This window comes from Carcharhinus amblyrhynchos, chromosome 9 (assembly GCF_965287045.1).
Source record: "Carcharhinus amblyrhynchos chromosome 9, sCarAmb.v2.hapA, whole genome shotgun sequence".
Classification (NCBI taxonomy): Eukaryota; Metazoa; Chordata; class Chondrichthyes; order Carcharhiniformes; family Carcharhinidae; genus Carcharhinus; species Carcharhinus amblyrhynchos.
Window position 1 is genome coordinate 58,744,124 of NC_137332.1, and position 16,583 is coordinate 58,760,706.

The 16,583-nt window shown below is 40.1% G+C and overlaps 1 protein-coding gene across 2 annotated transcripts in view; it reads right to left on the reverse strand.

Moving 5' to 3' along the window:
• Window positions 1–16,583, reverse strand: part of lrp8 (low density lipoprotein receptor-related protein 8, apolipoprotein e receptor) — a 101,786-nt gene that overhangs the window by 5,245 nt on the left and 79,958 nt on the right. For both annotated transcript variants that reach the window (XM_080195760.1, XM_080195759.1), the window contains 11 exons: window positions 14,050–14,169; window positions 13,783–13,908; window positions 11,725–11,896; window positions 9,494–9,721; window positions 9,284–9,402; window positions 7,627–7,766; window positions 5,642–5,783; window positions 5,381–5,533; window positions 4,636–4,848; window positions 3,751–3,819; window positions 152–324 (listed from right to left, as the gene is read on the reverse strand). In XM_080195760.1, the coding sequence (XP_080051886.1) occupies window positions 152–324; window positions 3,751–3,819; window positions 4,636–4,848; window positions 5,381–5,533; window positions 5,642–5,783; window positions 7,627–7,766; window positions 9,284–9,402; window positions 9,494–9,721; window positions 11,725–11,896; window positions 13,783–13,908; window positions 14,050–14,169 (1,655 nt within the window). The remainder of the gene's footprint in view (window positions 1–151; window positions 325–3,750; window positions 3,820–4,635; window positions 4,849–5,380; window positions 5,534–5,641; window positions 5,784–7,626; window positions 7,767–9,283; window positions 9,403–9,493; window positions 9,722–11,724; window positions 11,897–13,782; window positions 13,909–14,049; window positions 14,170–16,583) is intronic.

A 16,583-nucleotide genomic window follows, 5' to 3' on the forward strand; every position in this document is an offset into this window, starting at 1 on the left:
ACACATTTGTAACTTGCATTGGAAACTCTCTCATTAGATCCAACACACCAATAGAAAAACAAGACCATTGTCTAAAGGCAGAAATCAGTGATGTGGCAAATCTGTTTAGTGCAGTTCCTGTCTGATGTTCAGCAGGAGAAGAAACACTTACAGCAGGGTACACATGGCCAATCTGCCCATTTCTCCCAATGTGAGTCTCCTCCACTTCCTCTTCTTCTGTAGTTTTCCTATAGACAGGATTATCAAAGTTCATACTCTTTGTATTCTTCTTTCTCCAGTTCCTCCAGATCAGGAAGCCTCCCAGGCCTACCAAACCAATGATCACTTGAAAAAGAGTTGCAAAAAATATCACTTTAGTGAATGAAGAGAAACCAGTTTGACAACAATAATCTAAAAAGCAGCAATGAGAGACTGACCCTTCCTCCTATGCACTTTGCTCTGAACATTTCAGAGATGAGTATAGTATTGATCAGCCAATGGTAATGAGCAACATGGAAAGAACAAATAAACAAATCTTGGGCATAAAACAGTGATCAATATAAATGGTTCGCTCAGTCTAACAACTTTGACTAACTGAAGGTTAAACCAATAATTTTAATGTCAGTATGAGACACTATCCTTTCTCTTCGATGGCCTTAGTTTGACTAAAGGTTAGGGTCTAATTGCAATCAGGGATTGGGGGAGAGAATCCAGACACAATTGGATTGGAGGTTAAGGGAAGGAACAAGAACTGGGGACAAGGCTAGTCCACCAGGAATTTTCACAGATATAATTGGAAAAAATTTCCTGTGGTCTCTTCCAGCTAGTCCAAATAAATGCTTCCCACACAAACAAAAAAAAAGAAAACACTGGAAAATCTGTCAGTATTTCTGCTCTCTCCACAGTCTGACAGTGTCTCGAAAGAGAATACAGTCAACAGGTGGGATTTTCCAGCTGCGTTCACCCCAAAGCCAGGAAATCCCGTCTTTCACATGGTCTGACCATGCCCCCCATCCCCTGTCCACTACGATTCCTGGGACGGACAGGATGGGAAAGCTGCCCCCCACCTTTCGAGTCAGGGTGAGCCTGCTGAGAGTTTCCAACATTTTCTTTAATTTCAGATACCAACATCTGTAGTATTGTGCCTTTAGCTAAATGCGTCCCGCCTTTAATTGTCAAATTTCAGAGCAGTTACAATGCCCTGATCCCATATTGAAGTCCAAGTGTATCACCTATAAGATCATCAGGCTGCAACTTTAGAACTTAATGTAGACCCATCTACCTGTGGCAGGCTCAAAACCTGAGATGAAAGGCAACAAAGATCAAATGGTATCGGGCAGTAAGGGTGAAATGGTGTCAAACGGTAATTCAGTGACCTCAGACCATTCAATCGATTCAGTCTAATCTGAACTTTTCATTTGCACCACTCCCACCGAGCGAGTGGTCATATCTATGCCATAGGTTCCACAGTTCAATGTTTGAGGTACAGTTTTAACCTTATTAGCTATGCATGGATATCTGTTTGATACATATGTAAGTTTGACATATCTAATTTTCTGAATAACTGTAGATGTTTGAACATTATTCAATGTTGCCTTGACAATCCCAGAACATTTGTCATGCCGCAAATAACTATATCCAGAAATGTGGCACTGTCTCCGCAACAAAAGTGTCAGTTCACTACAGGAGGGCACTCAGCTTCATCAAGTGTCATTTCAGCTATCGTGTCACCATGCACTATGAAGTGGGACAAGGGTCTGTGCCCACAATCCCCAAACAACCTTACTTTCTGATAGCCTTGTTTGTTGTTCAACAGCAAAATATTAAAAGAAATACAACACATGGACATGCATTGAATTCACAGAGATAGAGTTTTACAGGACAAAATGAGGTCCTTCAGCCCATCATGTCTGCATTGGCTATCAAACACCTATGAATTCTAAACCCATTTTCCAGCACCTGGCCTATGGCCTCGTTTGCTATGGCATTTTATGTGCTTATCTAAATGCTTCTTAAATGTTGTGAGGGTTCTTGCCTCTATCACCCTTTCAGGCAGTGAATTAATTCATAGTACAGGAATAGCCTTTTAGCCCTACTGGTGGATCCTCCTGAGCCTCCTCTCACCTTACTTCATCTAATTCTATTGAAATAACTTTCTATTCCTTTCTCCCCCATATATATATCTAACTTGCCCATTAATGCATCAATGCAATTTGACTGTGTTATGAAGCGAAGATGGATCCCACCCCCCCCACCCTCTGAGAACCACTCAAAGAGGAGCACCTCGCCTCAATTTGTAAGAGTGTGTGTGAAGTGGTACGATCTGTTCTTCAGCAATTTTTAGTGGTTAAATCAAAATAATTCCCTGACACTCTCTAACAATCTGTTCACCTATGATGTACCATGTGGACTGGGATGGGCACCGTAAAAAGTCTCACAAACCAGGTTAAAGTCCAACAGGTTTATTTGGTATCACGAGCTTTCAGAGCACTGCTCCTTCGCTCACCTGATGAAGGAGCAGGGCTCCGAAAGCTCGTGATACCAAATAAACCCGTTGGACTTTAACCTGGTGTTGTGTAATTTATCCAATAGTGAACAAGTTAACAAAACTATTAACAAGCCGAATAAAACACGATACTAGTGGAATGCTGTTTAGATAAATATAATTCCCACTTAGTAACAAAAAAAAAATAGAATTTTAGTCACTCTAAATTACAACCAGGTTTGGTATTTTCTGGAATATTCTGGGCTTTCTCTGTTGATTCTTCTGTCTAGAACTTCTGTCTTTTTTGAGATGTGGCTTTGTTTTATGACATGGATGAGGCTGTTACTCTGGCAAATGGTAGTTGCTTTCTCTGCTTATTTTCCACTGCCCTCTTCTTTTATACTTGTGATGAGATCTCAACATCCCCTACAATATGATTGGTCCCAGATTGCCAAAAACATCAATTTTACAGCTAATAGGTTGCTGGTATCTAAGTGCCTGATTTAAACTGATTGGCTGAATTCAAAAAAATTCAGAGGCCTATTTGTTGTCTTGGCAGCACTGCTGCCTAGCCCTTCAATACAAATGTTTCACTTTGGGACACTTTATGCTCCTGTTTTTTTTCAGAGAAAAAAACACCACCTTTTAACAAACAATTTTATAAACACCAACTTCGCAAGAAGTGAACCACTCCATATGGCAGCAAGTTTCTTGATCAATAAGGGGATCAAGGGTCAGGGGGAGAAGGCAAGAGAATCATATTGGTCGTGATTGAATGGTGGAGGAGACTTGATGGCCAAATTTTGCTCCAATATCTTATGGTCCACAATATAAGCTGTCTCTAGGCAGACTCTACCCCTTAATTTCTAATAGGACTTATCTGTGATTACCTAATATTTATGGCTCCCAGTTTTGGGTTCACCTGCACTATTGAGTCACTTCATAATGGCAAATGGCCTTGATCTGTCTACTCATTTTCAAAACCAATACCCTACACCCAATCATGAGGCAGAAAATCTGCCATAGATCACAAGCAAGGGAAGACAGGTTGCTGATGATCCTTGGGCAGTTATAGGAGGATTATTAAACTGGCAGAAGCCATGGGTCGAATAATCCCTTTATGAAATCTCCCTGAAATACAATGTATAGGACTTCACTCTCATGTCCAATGCTATATTGAATAGTTGATATGAGTATTCAGAAGTTCAAAATTGAAGGTGTTTCATTTGCCTGCACTAACACAAGATACACAGCTATATTTAACATGGGAGGTGACTGTTACCTACCTATTGGAATGCCAATTCCCACAATGGCATGAGTCGAACTCAAATTCTTGCTGTCACCTTGGCTGTTTACTGTAAAAAATAAGAAACCACAATTATGTTATTCACTGTTGCTTGAATGCCAGAGCATTCAGCTGTGGAAAAGCAGTACAGTTTGATGAGCAACAGAGACCAGATCCAATATGGGAGCTGAAGAGTAGCTAACATTTCATTTCACCAATATTGATGGGCACCTCATCTCAAATGAAAAACCTAGGTGAAGGCTCATTCTGTGCAGATGTTTGAGCCTTTTATAAGGAATTCTAATAAAAAGTCACAGACCTGAAATATTAACTCTTTCTCTCTCCTCAAATGCTGTCAAAGTTGTTGGGTACTTCCAGCATTTTCTGGTTTGTTTCAGATTTCCAGCATCCATAGCATTTTGTTTTTGGATTTTAATAGTTCAGACTGTACATTGTAGGAAGATTGAGGGATGTAAAGTGCTCAGGTTTTGTAGGGGAAATACTGAGGAATACTTAAGTACAGGAGGGATGGTAGTGGAGTGCGCAAAGATGGGAAAGGATGTAAATATGAAGACTATGGAAAGTGACCATTGGAGAGAGAGAGAGAGAGAGAGAGAGAGAGAGAGAGAGAGAGAGTAGGGAGAACACTACCATCCCAAGACACTGCAGCATCTATGAAAGGTAGTGATGTTTCTACTCCAAATCATGTTGAAATATGGTGAGTTTAGGCCATGAGAAAAGGAATGGAATGGCATTCATAGCCAGCTCCAACTTGACCACATCCTATTTGCTCATTCTGGGTTGCATGATGAAACCTGGGAATGGGTCATTTAACGTTTTAGGTCATGAAGCAAATAATGCATGAAAACATTAGGAGGAGACTTACATAATGGCAAGGAAATGTTACTTTGGATAGAATTGTCTGTATCGGTGTTGCCAGGGAAGAGATGTTGTGGATCTTCTGTGGTGATGCCAGTGAGAACCGTTGTACCAATTTTGTTGGGTATATTGGCAGAAATCCGTGTACTGAAGAAGGCTGGGTTAGGCATTGGAGTTGGGCTGTCACTGGTTACTGAGGGAACATTCGGAAGCTTTCCAGCTGTTTTATAAAAGACACAGAGAATAGAGACTATAACTGCAGCCTGAACATTAAAGAGTTTGCACAGACCAAGCTCTGGAAGGCAGCAATTTTGCAAATCCACCACAGATAGAAGTGGTGGATGAGAATTATATAGGAGATTTAGCACAGAAAGAAGCTATTTGACCAACTGGCCCATTTCTATATTGATGGTCCATATGATCTCCTTCTACCTCTCTTAATCTAACCTTATCAACATATTCTTCCATTCCTTTAAATGTATCTTTGCTATTCTCCTAAAAACATTCTTCCTAACTCCTTAATAAGATTTATTAATGACTTACGGTCATTAGTTTTGGTCACCCCCAGAAGTGGAAATATCTTGTCTACATCTATCCTATTAAGCTCTTTCAAGATCTTAGCGGGTCAACTCTCAGTCTTTTCTTTCCTAGCAAAAAGTAGCCCAAGTCCGTGAAGAAATTATACCCTTGAAAATCTGGATACAAATCCCTGAATCCATTTTTAAAAATCATAATTGAAAAGCCACACTTACTTCTGTAACATTTTCTCATGTTTTGACCTAGTTTCATGTCATCAGGACAGGCACATGTGTATTTTGGAGAACGGAGGTTGACTTGTGGAGCTGGCAAGCATAGATACTGGCACCCTCCATTTGGTATAGTCCGGTGTGCACAAAAATTTACAACTATTTAAAGAAAGAAAGTTTCATTTTCTGGACAAACATAAACAAAATGCTCAATAATTGAGTATAAATTGTAGGTTTAGATCTCAAGGAGGTCTTGACAGGAATTACCTTTGGGCTGTTTTAGTTCATGGAGAATGACAATATCATGTAGATTGTACAGATTATTTGCAAGAGACGTCACTTCTCCTCCATTCAGTCTGTTTGCACAGTAAATAGCGCCATGCTCAATGTCAGTCCAGTAAATCTTGTCCTGTAGTAGCAAAGTAAAACAATATATATTGTAACAGTTAAAGCAAATGGCTGTCTGGGATGACCAAGGATGTATGAATACTGATTTTTATATTATATATACATATAACTATACTTGCAATCTGTGATTGTATTGGCTCACCCTCACTGCTCATTTATTGAACTGAAAACACCAGTGTTATGGTGACAAATTGCTTCAATTGTTACTTTCTCTTTAAGATTGGAAGTTCTGTACTTCACGGACTTGACAGTCACAACCAAAGTTCTGCTTTGAATCCTTGCAACATCTTTGTGATGTGTGGCCAGTAATCATGCCGTGTTAGCTTTCACTCACTCAGTTTCAAGTGCATTTCAAGTACTGTAATTGGGCACAATATCAGAAGTTTAAATTATAATCTGGCCTGTGTCTGTCATATGTGAAATGTTGCCATTTCATATTCAAGAAAGAACAGGGAAAGAAGCATTGTTGTTATGTCAAAAGCCAGTGGTATGACGCCAAACTTGATTTAAATTTCATCAGTAAATAGTGCGTAGGAGTTGATCACTTGCATAAGTTTGTGATTTAGAATTAATGCATCTAAATCTACTCTCTCACAGAAGCCTGCAAGGCGAGAACATACAAAGGAAAAATGATGCATCGGTGCACGCACAACTCCTCAGATACTAAAGTAGTCCATGTCCAAATGCAGCAAGATCTGGACAATGACTAGGTTTGGGCAGACAAGTGGCAAATAACATTTGTGCCCCATAAACGCCAGACAATGACCATCTCCAACAACAGAGTATCTAACCATCATCCCTTGGTAAATCTAACCATCACCCCATTATATACAGTGGCATTACCATCACTGAATCCCCACTATCAACATCTTGGAGGTTACCATTGATTAAAAACTGAACTAGACTAGCCATATAAATACTGTGGCAACAAGAGCTGGTTAGAGGCGAAAAATCCTGAGGCAAATAACTTGACTCCTGACTCCCCAAAGACTGTCTATCTCCACTTGTTAGCTACACCAACAAATCAAGAAATTTGACACCATCCAGGACAAAGCAGCCTGCTTGTTTGGCACCCCATCCATACACATCAACTCCCTCCACCACCAACATAGTGGCAGCAGTGTGTACTATTTACAGGATGTACTCCTGGAACTCACCCACACCCTCACAGCACCTTCCAAACCTTCGATCATTATCATCTAGCCAGCCAAGAGCAATAGATAACTGGGAACACCACCATCTGAGCTCCCTTTCACACCACACACCACCATTATTTAGAAATATATCATTGTTTCTTCACTTATGCTGGGTCAAAATCCTGTAAATCCCTCCCTAACAGCACTGAGGGTGTACATATACCTCACGGAGTGCAGCTGGCCAGCCAGCAAGGCCCATATCCCATGTATAAATAATAAAAACTCAAAAATGCCCTTAAGTTAATGATGAGACGGAGTGCAAGGAAGGAAAGTGTGAAAACCAAGATTTCTCTTTCACATTGATGTTCAAGTGGATCCATATTGACATTGAGGGCTAGACCATGATCTCTACAGTCAAATATCTTGCAGGAGAATCGGCAAAAATGATTGCATTCAGGGAAGGAACAATGAGAAGTAAAGATAAAGTGCTCTACATCTTATTCCAAGTGGAATAAAATCTTGTGTAACCATTTGCATAAGAAGTGCTTAATCTGTGTTTGTACTCTAATTCATTGTGGCTTCGTAAACATGATAACAGAAAGAAATGTTCACCCAAATACACAAACTTTGGGATTGAATAAGTCTAAAAATGATGACTTTTGCAAATAGTGTGGCACCAATGACAACACCCCCAGATTCTAGCCTTACCTCAAAAACTGTGAGTGCAGAAGGGTGTACCAGGAATTCTTCTGAGAATAGTATTGTTTTCCTGTTCCCACCATTCAGGTCGATGCTGGACAGTTCATTCAGTTTGGAGTCAACCCAGTACAAGCGCTGGTTCAGTAAATCTATAATCAGTACAATCCTGGGTCATTGCTGGCTCCGCAACTCTTTCCACCACGAAAACATGCAACGTAGTCCTATCAAAACTGATCTAAATCCAGAACTCATACTGAGAGAGATGTTAACTGCTAGTATTAGAGTAAAACGGGGAAAATGCAATCAATTGCCCATTATACACCCTTCCTGACTTTCATTTCCACTGAGTATATTAACATGTCTCAAGGATAGTCAGACCAATGCCAATTTATCTTAACTTAGACAAGTATTAAGGGCCATTGCAAAATATTCAAAATATCAGGGAACCAAATAACAAATTAGGGAATTAGGAATAAGAGGAGATCGGATGGATTTTTTCCAAACATTCATTTGATGGGGAATCATGCTTCTGCATTTCTGAACTGCACTCTGTGGCTCATTAAAGTGAATGGGAGCTACACCCATTCCTGCAGATAGCAGAGATTAAGGGACATGGTTAGAGGTTAGATCCGTGAAATAAATGATTGGCATGTTCACCGTAATGACCTTTTTTCAGCTCTTCAAAATACTTTTAATCTTATGAAAACCAGTTATCCTATATTCTACATTTCAAAGTCACCTTAACTAATGGAGGTCATTACCTGTGCATTAATTCTTTGTACATAAGAACATAAGAAATAGGAGCAGGAGTAGGCCATCTAGCCCTTCGAGCCTGCCCTGCCATTCAATAAGATCATGGCTGATCTGTCGTGGCTCAGTTCCACTTTCCCGCCTTCTCCCCATAACCCTTAATCCCCTTGCCTATCAAAAACCCATCTACCCGCATCTTAAAAATATTTAGCAAGGCAGCCTCCACCACTTCAACAGGCAGAGAATTCCAGAGATTCACCACCCTTTGAGTGAAGAAGTTCCTCCTCAACTCCATTCTAAACTGCCCCCCCTTTATCTTGAGGCTGTGCCCCCTAGTCCTACTGTCCTTTCTGAGTGGGAAGAGTCTCTCCACCTCTGATTGTACTGACTGTGGAGGATTTGTTTTCCTTATTTTTTCATGAGATGTGGCCATTGCCAGCAATGCCAGTATTTGTTGCCCATTCCAAATTACCCTCAACTGAATGGCTTACTAGGCCCATTTCAGAGGGCAGTTAAGAGTCAAACATATTACTATGGAGCTAGAGTCACGTGTGGGCCAGACCAGGTAAGGACGCAGATTTGAGATTAAGATGGGTTTTTATGATAATCACTGATAGTTTCATGGACCAGCTTTATATTCCAGATTTTATTAATTGAATTTAAATTTCACCAAGGCCTTACCCTGGGCCTGGTGATTACTAGCCCAGTGACATTAGCATTCTGTCACTGTCTCCCCCAAACGCATTACTTAGGTATATTACTTTTACCCTGTTCTACTATACATCTTCCTTATAGTTTGTACATTCACATTAAGAAAAAAATCTGACAGGAAAATCTCCTCTATTCTGTTTTGCTTTTCCAGCCTAATCTGCATCAATTTCACTGAAGTTTAATACATTGCTGTAAGATCATCTACCTAAAGTGATTCCATTTGGCCATTCAATGTTGTCAGTGACTAGTGCCTGACGATCCATTCCGTTCAGTCCAGCTTTCTCAATCTTTGCAGGGTTACCCCAGTCAGACCAATACATGAACCTAATTAAACAGGACCAAAGGTTTGTGAATGACCAGTTAACAAGACATTACCTAAATAGATAATACTGTAAGATGCTTGATCAATACTTACCCATGAATTGGATCAACTGAGATGGCTCTAGGCTTGTCGAGCTCAGTATTGATGAGGGTCTTTCTTTTGGATCCATCTGTGGTTGCCATGGAGATAGATCTGGTGCCAGAGTCTGTCCAGTATATGTTTTTGTGAACCCAATCTATTGCTAGGCCCTCAGGAGTGTGGAGACCAGACTTGATCAGGTGCACATGTTGGCTTGGATCACTGGCTTTGTCCAAAGGGGCACTGCAATGAAGATTATGAATTTAATTCAAAGTAACCCAAGAATAGCAGTTGCATCACATTCGTGAACCATTTCCAAATGGATAACCAACCAAGCTGAGCAATTCAAATACCCTGGATGTTTGGATTTTAAGTTATGAGAAAAGGTTAAGAAAGACATCCTCAGTACCCTGGGAAAGGAAAAATTGAAGTTGCTGCTCTTGACTGTTATCTAGTAATTGATAGGAAACCCCACAGTGTGGGCATTGGGTGAGGAAAGAATTACAACAGTCCCAAAGAATGCACAGGACTGCCAATGGGTTAAAGCAGCCAGATTTAGCAATATATAGAGTAGTTGATTCATACCTACTGAAATCACCGTTCAATTTGGTTACACAATACTTACAGAATGAATGGTCATGGTGAGGTTCTTAGCATTGTTAAGAATAACTTGGGAATCATATGCTTTGGGATCAGTGCAGTTTGGTGATCTCCTTCATTTTTAATATTTATGTGGTCCGGAGGCAAAATGGATGGTCTTGTAGACTGGTCACGTGTGGCAGCATTTGAAAATCTCAACCATGTTAGTGTGGTTGAAATGGAATCATCATGTGTGGTACCTGTCATTTTCATAAGGAGCTGCAACTTGCTAATGCAATAAAAAGTGTTGAACCAGATACACCTTCAGCCCATTACTGCTCTCTCTGGGAAACCAATTAGTTTTAAGATGCTTGTGAATTCCTTAGCTCAACTTACTATTGAGCTACATCTAAATTTTAGGGACCAAGGTGTGATTTTGGGCTTTCTTTTCAAAAAAAAAGATATACTTGGTTCCAAATGCAAAACACATGTGCAAATGCACACATACATGTATAACATGGGGTAAATTTCAACAGGTCATGTTATCCTGTTGCAAGATGGACCAGCACAAATTTACCCTATTTTAGTGCCTATTATCCAGGTTTGACAGTAGGTTTTACACCTTCTCTGACCAGAAGTCTGCCCAACACCTCTGGAAATGCACCATCATACTAGTAAGAAATCCAAATAGGTTCTAGTTGCTCAAGATGGAATACATTCCTAGGGATAAAATCCAAATTGTTCTCCTTTTCCAAATGCCAGCTGTTTACATGCAACATAGGCTGCAGTGCCTTTTCCAGATATACAACATATCAGAAGGGACAAAGTTTCGAAGCAATAATCACAACTGAAGTATCAACAGAATAAGAAGCTGAAAGCTTGAGGCTGGTTGAGCAGGGTTGTCCATCCAATGGCAAGTCTCCCTTGTGTTACACTTAGAAGTGAAAGATTTACCAGCTAGATTTGGGAATGGTATTCAAAAAATTAACAAGTAAACCTCAGAGTTTATGTTAACATTTGGCTTTGGACTGCATTATTGTCCTAAACTATTGCTGAAAAGATAGAAATGTTGCTGAAGAATTTCATCCTGCACTCATCAGGACAAACACAAGAACTCCAAAATTCAAATGGTCACTATTTATAGTACAGGAGAGACTGGTCAGCAAGGTAGGCGGAGGTACTTCCACAGAGAAAGTAATGCGCTCCCCAGGTTCAAAGGCAATTCAAAAAAGGCACAAGACACCAACACACTTCCCATCTGTAAAGAACAGTCTCTGCACTTGTGGTGTGGCTCATTTATACTAGCCAGTGTCAAAGTGCATGCAAGGGGAACCTTTCATTGCAGAAAGTGAATGTGTTCATGCCTTGTGCCTTTTTTCAATTGCCCTAGAGTTCCCTATTGCTTTCTTCATACAATGTCTTAGCCAAGCAGAGTCAGCTTGCCAACCAATCAAATCCCTTTTCGTTCTGTGGCATCAATTGTTGCAATCATATGAAATTTGACATTCCTATACTTGTCCTGATGAGTGAAAGATGAAAAGCTACAGCAATATGTCTCTCTTTTCAGCAATATTCAAGTTCTGATTTACCAAGTGGCTATCCTAAAATATTTCAGAATATATATATATCTCAATGTTCTAATGAACATTGTGTAGAGGGTCACTTACCTGTAGATTTTTTTGTAGTACAGGTCAATCCAATATATCTTATTAGCTTCATCATCTACATCTAGGGCCACCACATTCTTTAATGTAGACACCAGACGTGTATACTCTTTCTTCATCAAATTAATCATCCTGATATCATGGCCATTGGTGAAGAGCACTGAGGGACCTTTACCTGTCAAGAAAACAAGGAAGTTGTTCTAATGAATTAACCATAGAACTGATTAAAATAATAAACAGAACCCACCCAAGATCAACAAAGAGACCTGCCATGTAGGAGCATTGGTGTGGTGAGTTGGGATTTGGAGCTTGTATTTATTTTAGATCTTTTCTTGTGTTGTACTGCTCTCTGCCATGTGCCAGTATAGGAGTTGCAAATATATTACTAAACAGAAAAATATGTTGGGCCCAAAGTTAGTAGACTTAGGAGAGAGCTGTAATACTCAACCAACCCGGAGAGTCTGATTGAGGGATGGGGCAGGATTCAGAATGGCTTCCATCATTTGTTTTCGGCAAATCAGAAGAAGAAACTGAACTAGCTAAAATGTCTGAGAAGCCACTGGAAAAGTTGGAAAGGGCATGGATGCCTGTTCTTTTATACAAATGAGCCCACCATCAGGATTTTGAATGGTTAGGAGGACAGATTGACATGTAGAAAGCAGATTATTAATGGCATGAATGTTTATTTTACTTACTGAAAATAGCTGAGTAAAAGAAAGTCCAATCCAGTTCCTAGCCTGTGTTGACATGTGACACTAAAATGCCCTTTGCACAAATTAGCAACTGAGGAGGCCATAAGGATGTCTGTTTTCTTTGGTCCCTAGTGCTGTGTTTCATATAAACTCCATGCTTAACCTAAATGCCACTACCCATATTTCATCTTGCACTATATCCATCTTGCTTGGCCTTGCTATTCTCTCAGTGCTCATTCCCCGTGCACGAACTCAAAACCCATGATTCCAGATACAAATCCCTTGACAAAACTGTCCCTACTGGCAGACTTCTCCATTTCTAAATTCCAGGATTCACCCTATAACTCCCTGTCTGGTTTCCTCTGCAATAATCCTCTCCATACTAGAACTATTAGCTAACTTTGTTGAACACATCAAATTCCTTTTCTATTCTTCACCTCCTTTAAAAACCTCAGCACAGCTACCTCTTTGACCACATCTTGAGTCAATTTCCTTGAAGTAGCTTGGTACCTTTTTTCATTTCACAAGTGAATGTTTTTGCAAGTTAAAGTTAAAAATGCAAATTACTATGGAAAACTGGGGTGACTGGGGAGACTCAAGGCTGCAGAGTCGTTTAAAAACCATTTTTAGAAGAAGATTAAGAGGGCATTGTTCCTAGAGTAGAACGATAATTAAATGGTCAAAGGCAAGTTATCAGTTTTCATTTCCAGCAGACATACTACATATAAAATCAGTGAAGAGGAAAAGGAAGACTGTGATTTCACACTGTACAATTCTGGAACTGAGAGTGGACTCATTATGATACAAGACAATGTATGATCATCAAAGTGCTTCCAATTTTTGTCTACTCTCATTGCGGTTCTGATTCTTGGGAAGTAAATGCCACCAACTGGTGCAGGATTGAGCTGCATTTCCTGGTTCCATTTCTGGTCTCTGCTGATTTAGCTGATTTCATCCAGGACAATGGGTGGGAAGCTATTTTTGGCCTTAATGACTTTAGGGCCAGGGAGGTTAAAAAAAATCAAATAGCAAAAGATTCATGTTCTTACTATTCAGGAATCACTTTTGGAAAGTGCATTTCTATTAACCTCAAGTTCAGGAACTGTACTAGTATTCAAACTGCTGACCAACAATTGGCCACGAAGTAGCATACATTGTTATTAATAGTGCAATTGTACCACATAGCAGTCACCCGTTAAGCAGCAGACATAAAACATTCTGGGGAGGCTTCTCTGGTTTTGTCCATGATGGAATTTGTTGCAAGTAAGGACAGAAAATTTGGTGTTCCAGCCAAAACTCCATTCACTTTCAACAGCATCGGAAAATCCCACCCACAAATGAGGACAGAACATTTCAGCCATTGACTTACCTACTGCTTTGCAAGTTTCAGTCATTGGATCCATCTCATAACCTTGAAAGCAACTGCACTTGTAGCCTCCTTTAATATTGGTGCAAATCTGGCTGCATCGGTCTAGATCCTCACATTCATTTATATCTGAAAGAAGCATTTGGACGAGTCAATAAATTCACTGAAATCTCTGTCGCTTGTGCAACAGTATTGATTACTGAAACCAGACAGTCAGCCTCTTGTTAAAAAGAATGACTGATGCAAAGAGCTGCCTCGCATTTTAATTACCTCCACATGTCTTTGTGTCCAGCAGTTTGTACCCAGCTGGGCATTCACATTCATATCCAACCTTCAAGTCTCTACATGTATGGGAGCAACCGCCATTGTTGTATAAGCACTCATTTAAACCTGGAATAGACACCGCAACAAGAAACAAAAGAAATACATTTCTGTCAGATCAATGACACCATTGCTCTCATCAAATAACAAAACATTCATTACAGAAGTCTAATGTTCTCAAAAACTATATTATGCTGCAGTCTGAATAAGTCCACGTACACTCCAGTCACATTAGAATGTGGCCAACAGGAGATAAACATTGGATTTTAAAAGGATGAACAGCACAAGTTTTCAAACCACAACTACCAAACCCAAAGGGATTATTAGATAGTTACAGTTAAGCTCCCTTAAATAGTTTTAGGTATCAAAAAAATGCTAAATATTTTCTGGTAGTAGTTTGATTGAATGCTATATTCTCAGACGTATGTATTGAACAAAGACCCTAGTACCTGTCCTGGAGGTTCCTTATGGAATACAGTTCCACCAACAGCAGAAATCCAGTGCATTGTCCAGTAACCATTCACAATATGAACAGTGTAGACAGAGACCAGAAACCACCAGCTTGGCTGATGGGAGGACAGTGTCTGGTATTGCAAGGGCCCGAAGTAAAATGTAATCAGGCAGTTTTGGTACAGTTCAGAGTGGCAATGGGCCCACAAAAACAATTATATCTAATTGGTTTGCTGACTAAGAAAGGTATTAAAAGCTGATATGGACTACTGCAGGGGATGTTCTTGGCGATTAAGGCTTGGCACATGCCATTGGAATAGTGCAGCAGCAACTTTATTCTACATAGCTTGCCTTCCACTGGACCTCGTATTGCACAATGCCGTGCCAGCCTTGGCCCTCTCACCTTCGAATCAAAAGGATGTAATTCAAGTTCCTTTCCGGGACTAGAGTACAAGATCTAGACTGTCACCTCAGTGCAGTACTGAGAGCATGAGGTATTATCAGAAGTGTCATCTACTGGATGAAATGTTAAAGCAAGGTCCCATTTGCTCTCTCAGGTGGGCATAAACCCACTGGCACTACTTTGAAGAACAGCAGTTGAGTCCTCCCCAGTGTTCTGGCTAATATTTATCACTCATACCACAGTTCTCTTATCATTATCAAACTGCTATTTGTAGGAACTTCGCTATGTGCAAATTAGCTGCCACTATTGCTATATTACAATAATGACTAGACTTCTAAAGTATTTCACTGGTTGTAAAGCGCTTTGGGATGTCATGGTGTTGTTAAAAGCTCTATATGTATGGCATTTTTAAAGGGTAGACTTGCAGACCACAAGTTCTTCGTTGGAAAGATGATTACATGCTATTAGGATAGACTGCCCGATTGTCTGCGCAAATGACTAATGACATCATCAAGATGGGAGGTCATACATCTTGGTAGGAGGAATCAAAAGGCAGAATGTTAACTAAATGGAGAGAGACTGCAGGCAAGTACAGAGGAATCTAGGTTCTAGTGCATGAATCACAAAAAGCTAGCAGGCAGATCCAACAAGGAGTCAAAAAGGCAAATGGCATTTTGGCCTTTATTGCAAAGGAGTTAGAGTTTACAAATAGGGATGTTTTGTTGCAGTGTAGGCGAGGCCTCATCTGGAATACTGCATACCAAAAAAAGGATATAATAACATTGGAAGCAGTTCAAAGGAGATTCACCAGGCTATTTCCTGGGATTAAAGGGTTGTTCCATCAAGAGAGACTAAAAAGTGCATGTCTGTATTCCTTGGTGTTTGGAAGAGTGAGGAGTGACCTTATTCAAACATATAAGATCCTGAGGGGACTTGACAGGGTAGATGGTGAGATGTTTTTACCAGTGGAGATTTGAACAAGGGGACATGGCTACAAGATAAAGGGCCAGTTATTTAAAATGGATGTGCATAGAAATTTCTTCTCAGAAATTGGTGAATTTCTGGATTTCTCTGCCCCAAATGGTGGTGGAGATTGGATCATGAGAAGTATTTGAAGTGTAGGTGGATAAATATTTGATAGATTGAGGAATAGGGGGTTATGGGGAAGTGGCACAGAAAAGTAGTTGAGGCCAGCATAGATCAGCCATGGCCATGTTGAATGGTGGGGCAGGCTTGAAGGGCCGAGTGGTCTACTCCTGCTTCCATTTCTTATGTTCTTGTGTATAAGTTGTTAGGATAGACTGCCCATTTGCCCACCCAAACAGCCAATGACATCATCATGACATCGCATTAACAGTCCCTTAAAATGTCCTTGTTCCAACTAGGAACAGCAAGAATGCACAACAATAAGTGCAAGTCATCTTTTTAAAATACTGACAGTGGGTGCTCAATAGTGTTCTGTTTCCCAACACTGACATCCCTTAATCAAAATTCACAATAAAGGACAAAGAGGGGAACAAAAACAGCATCACCTATTGAGGAACACTCATTTCTAGGGCATTAACACAACCTAATCTATCCATCTGAAATTTTCCTCAATCTCATTGTTGTTTCTTTTTACACAAATTAT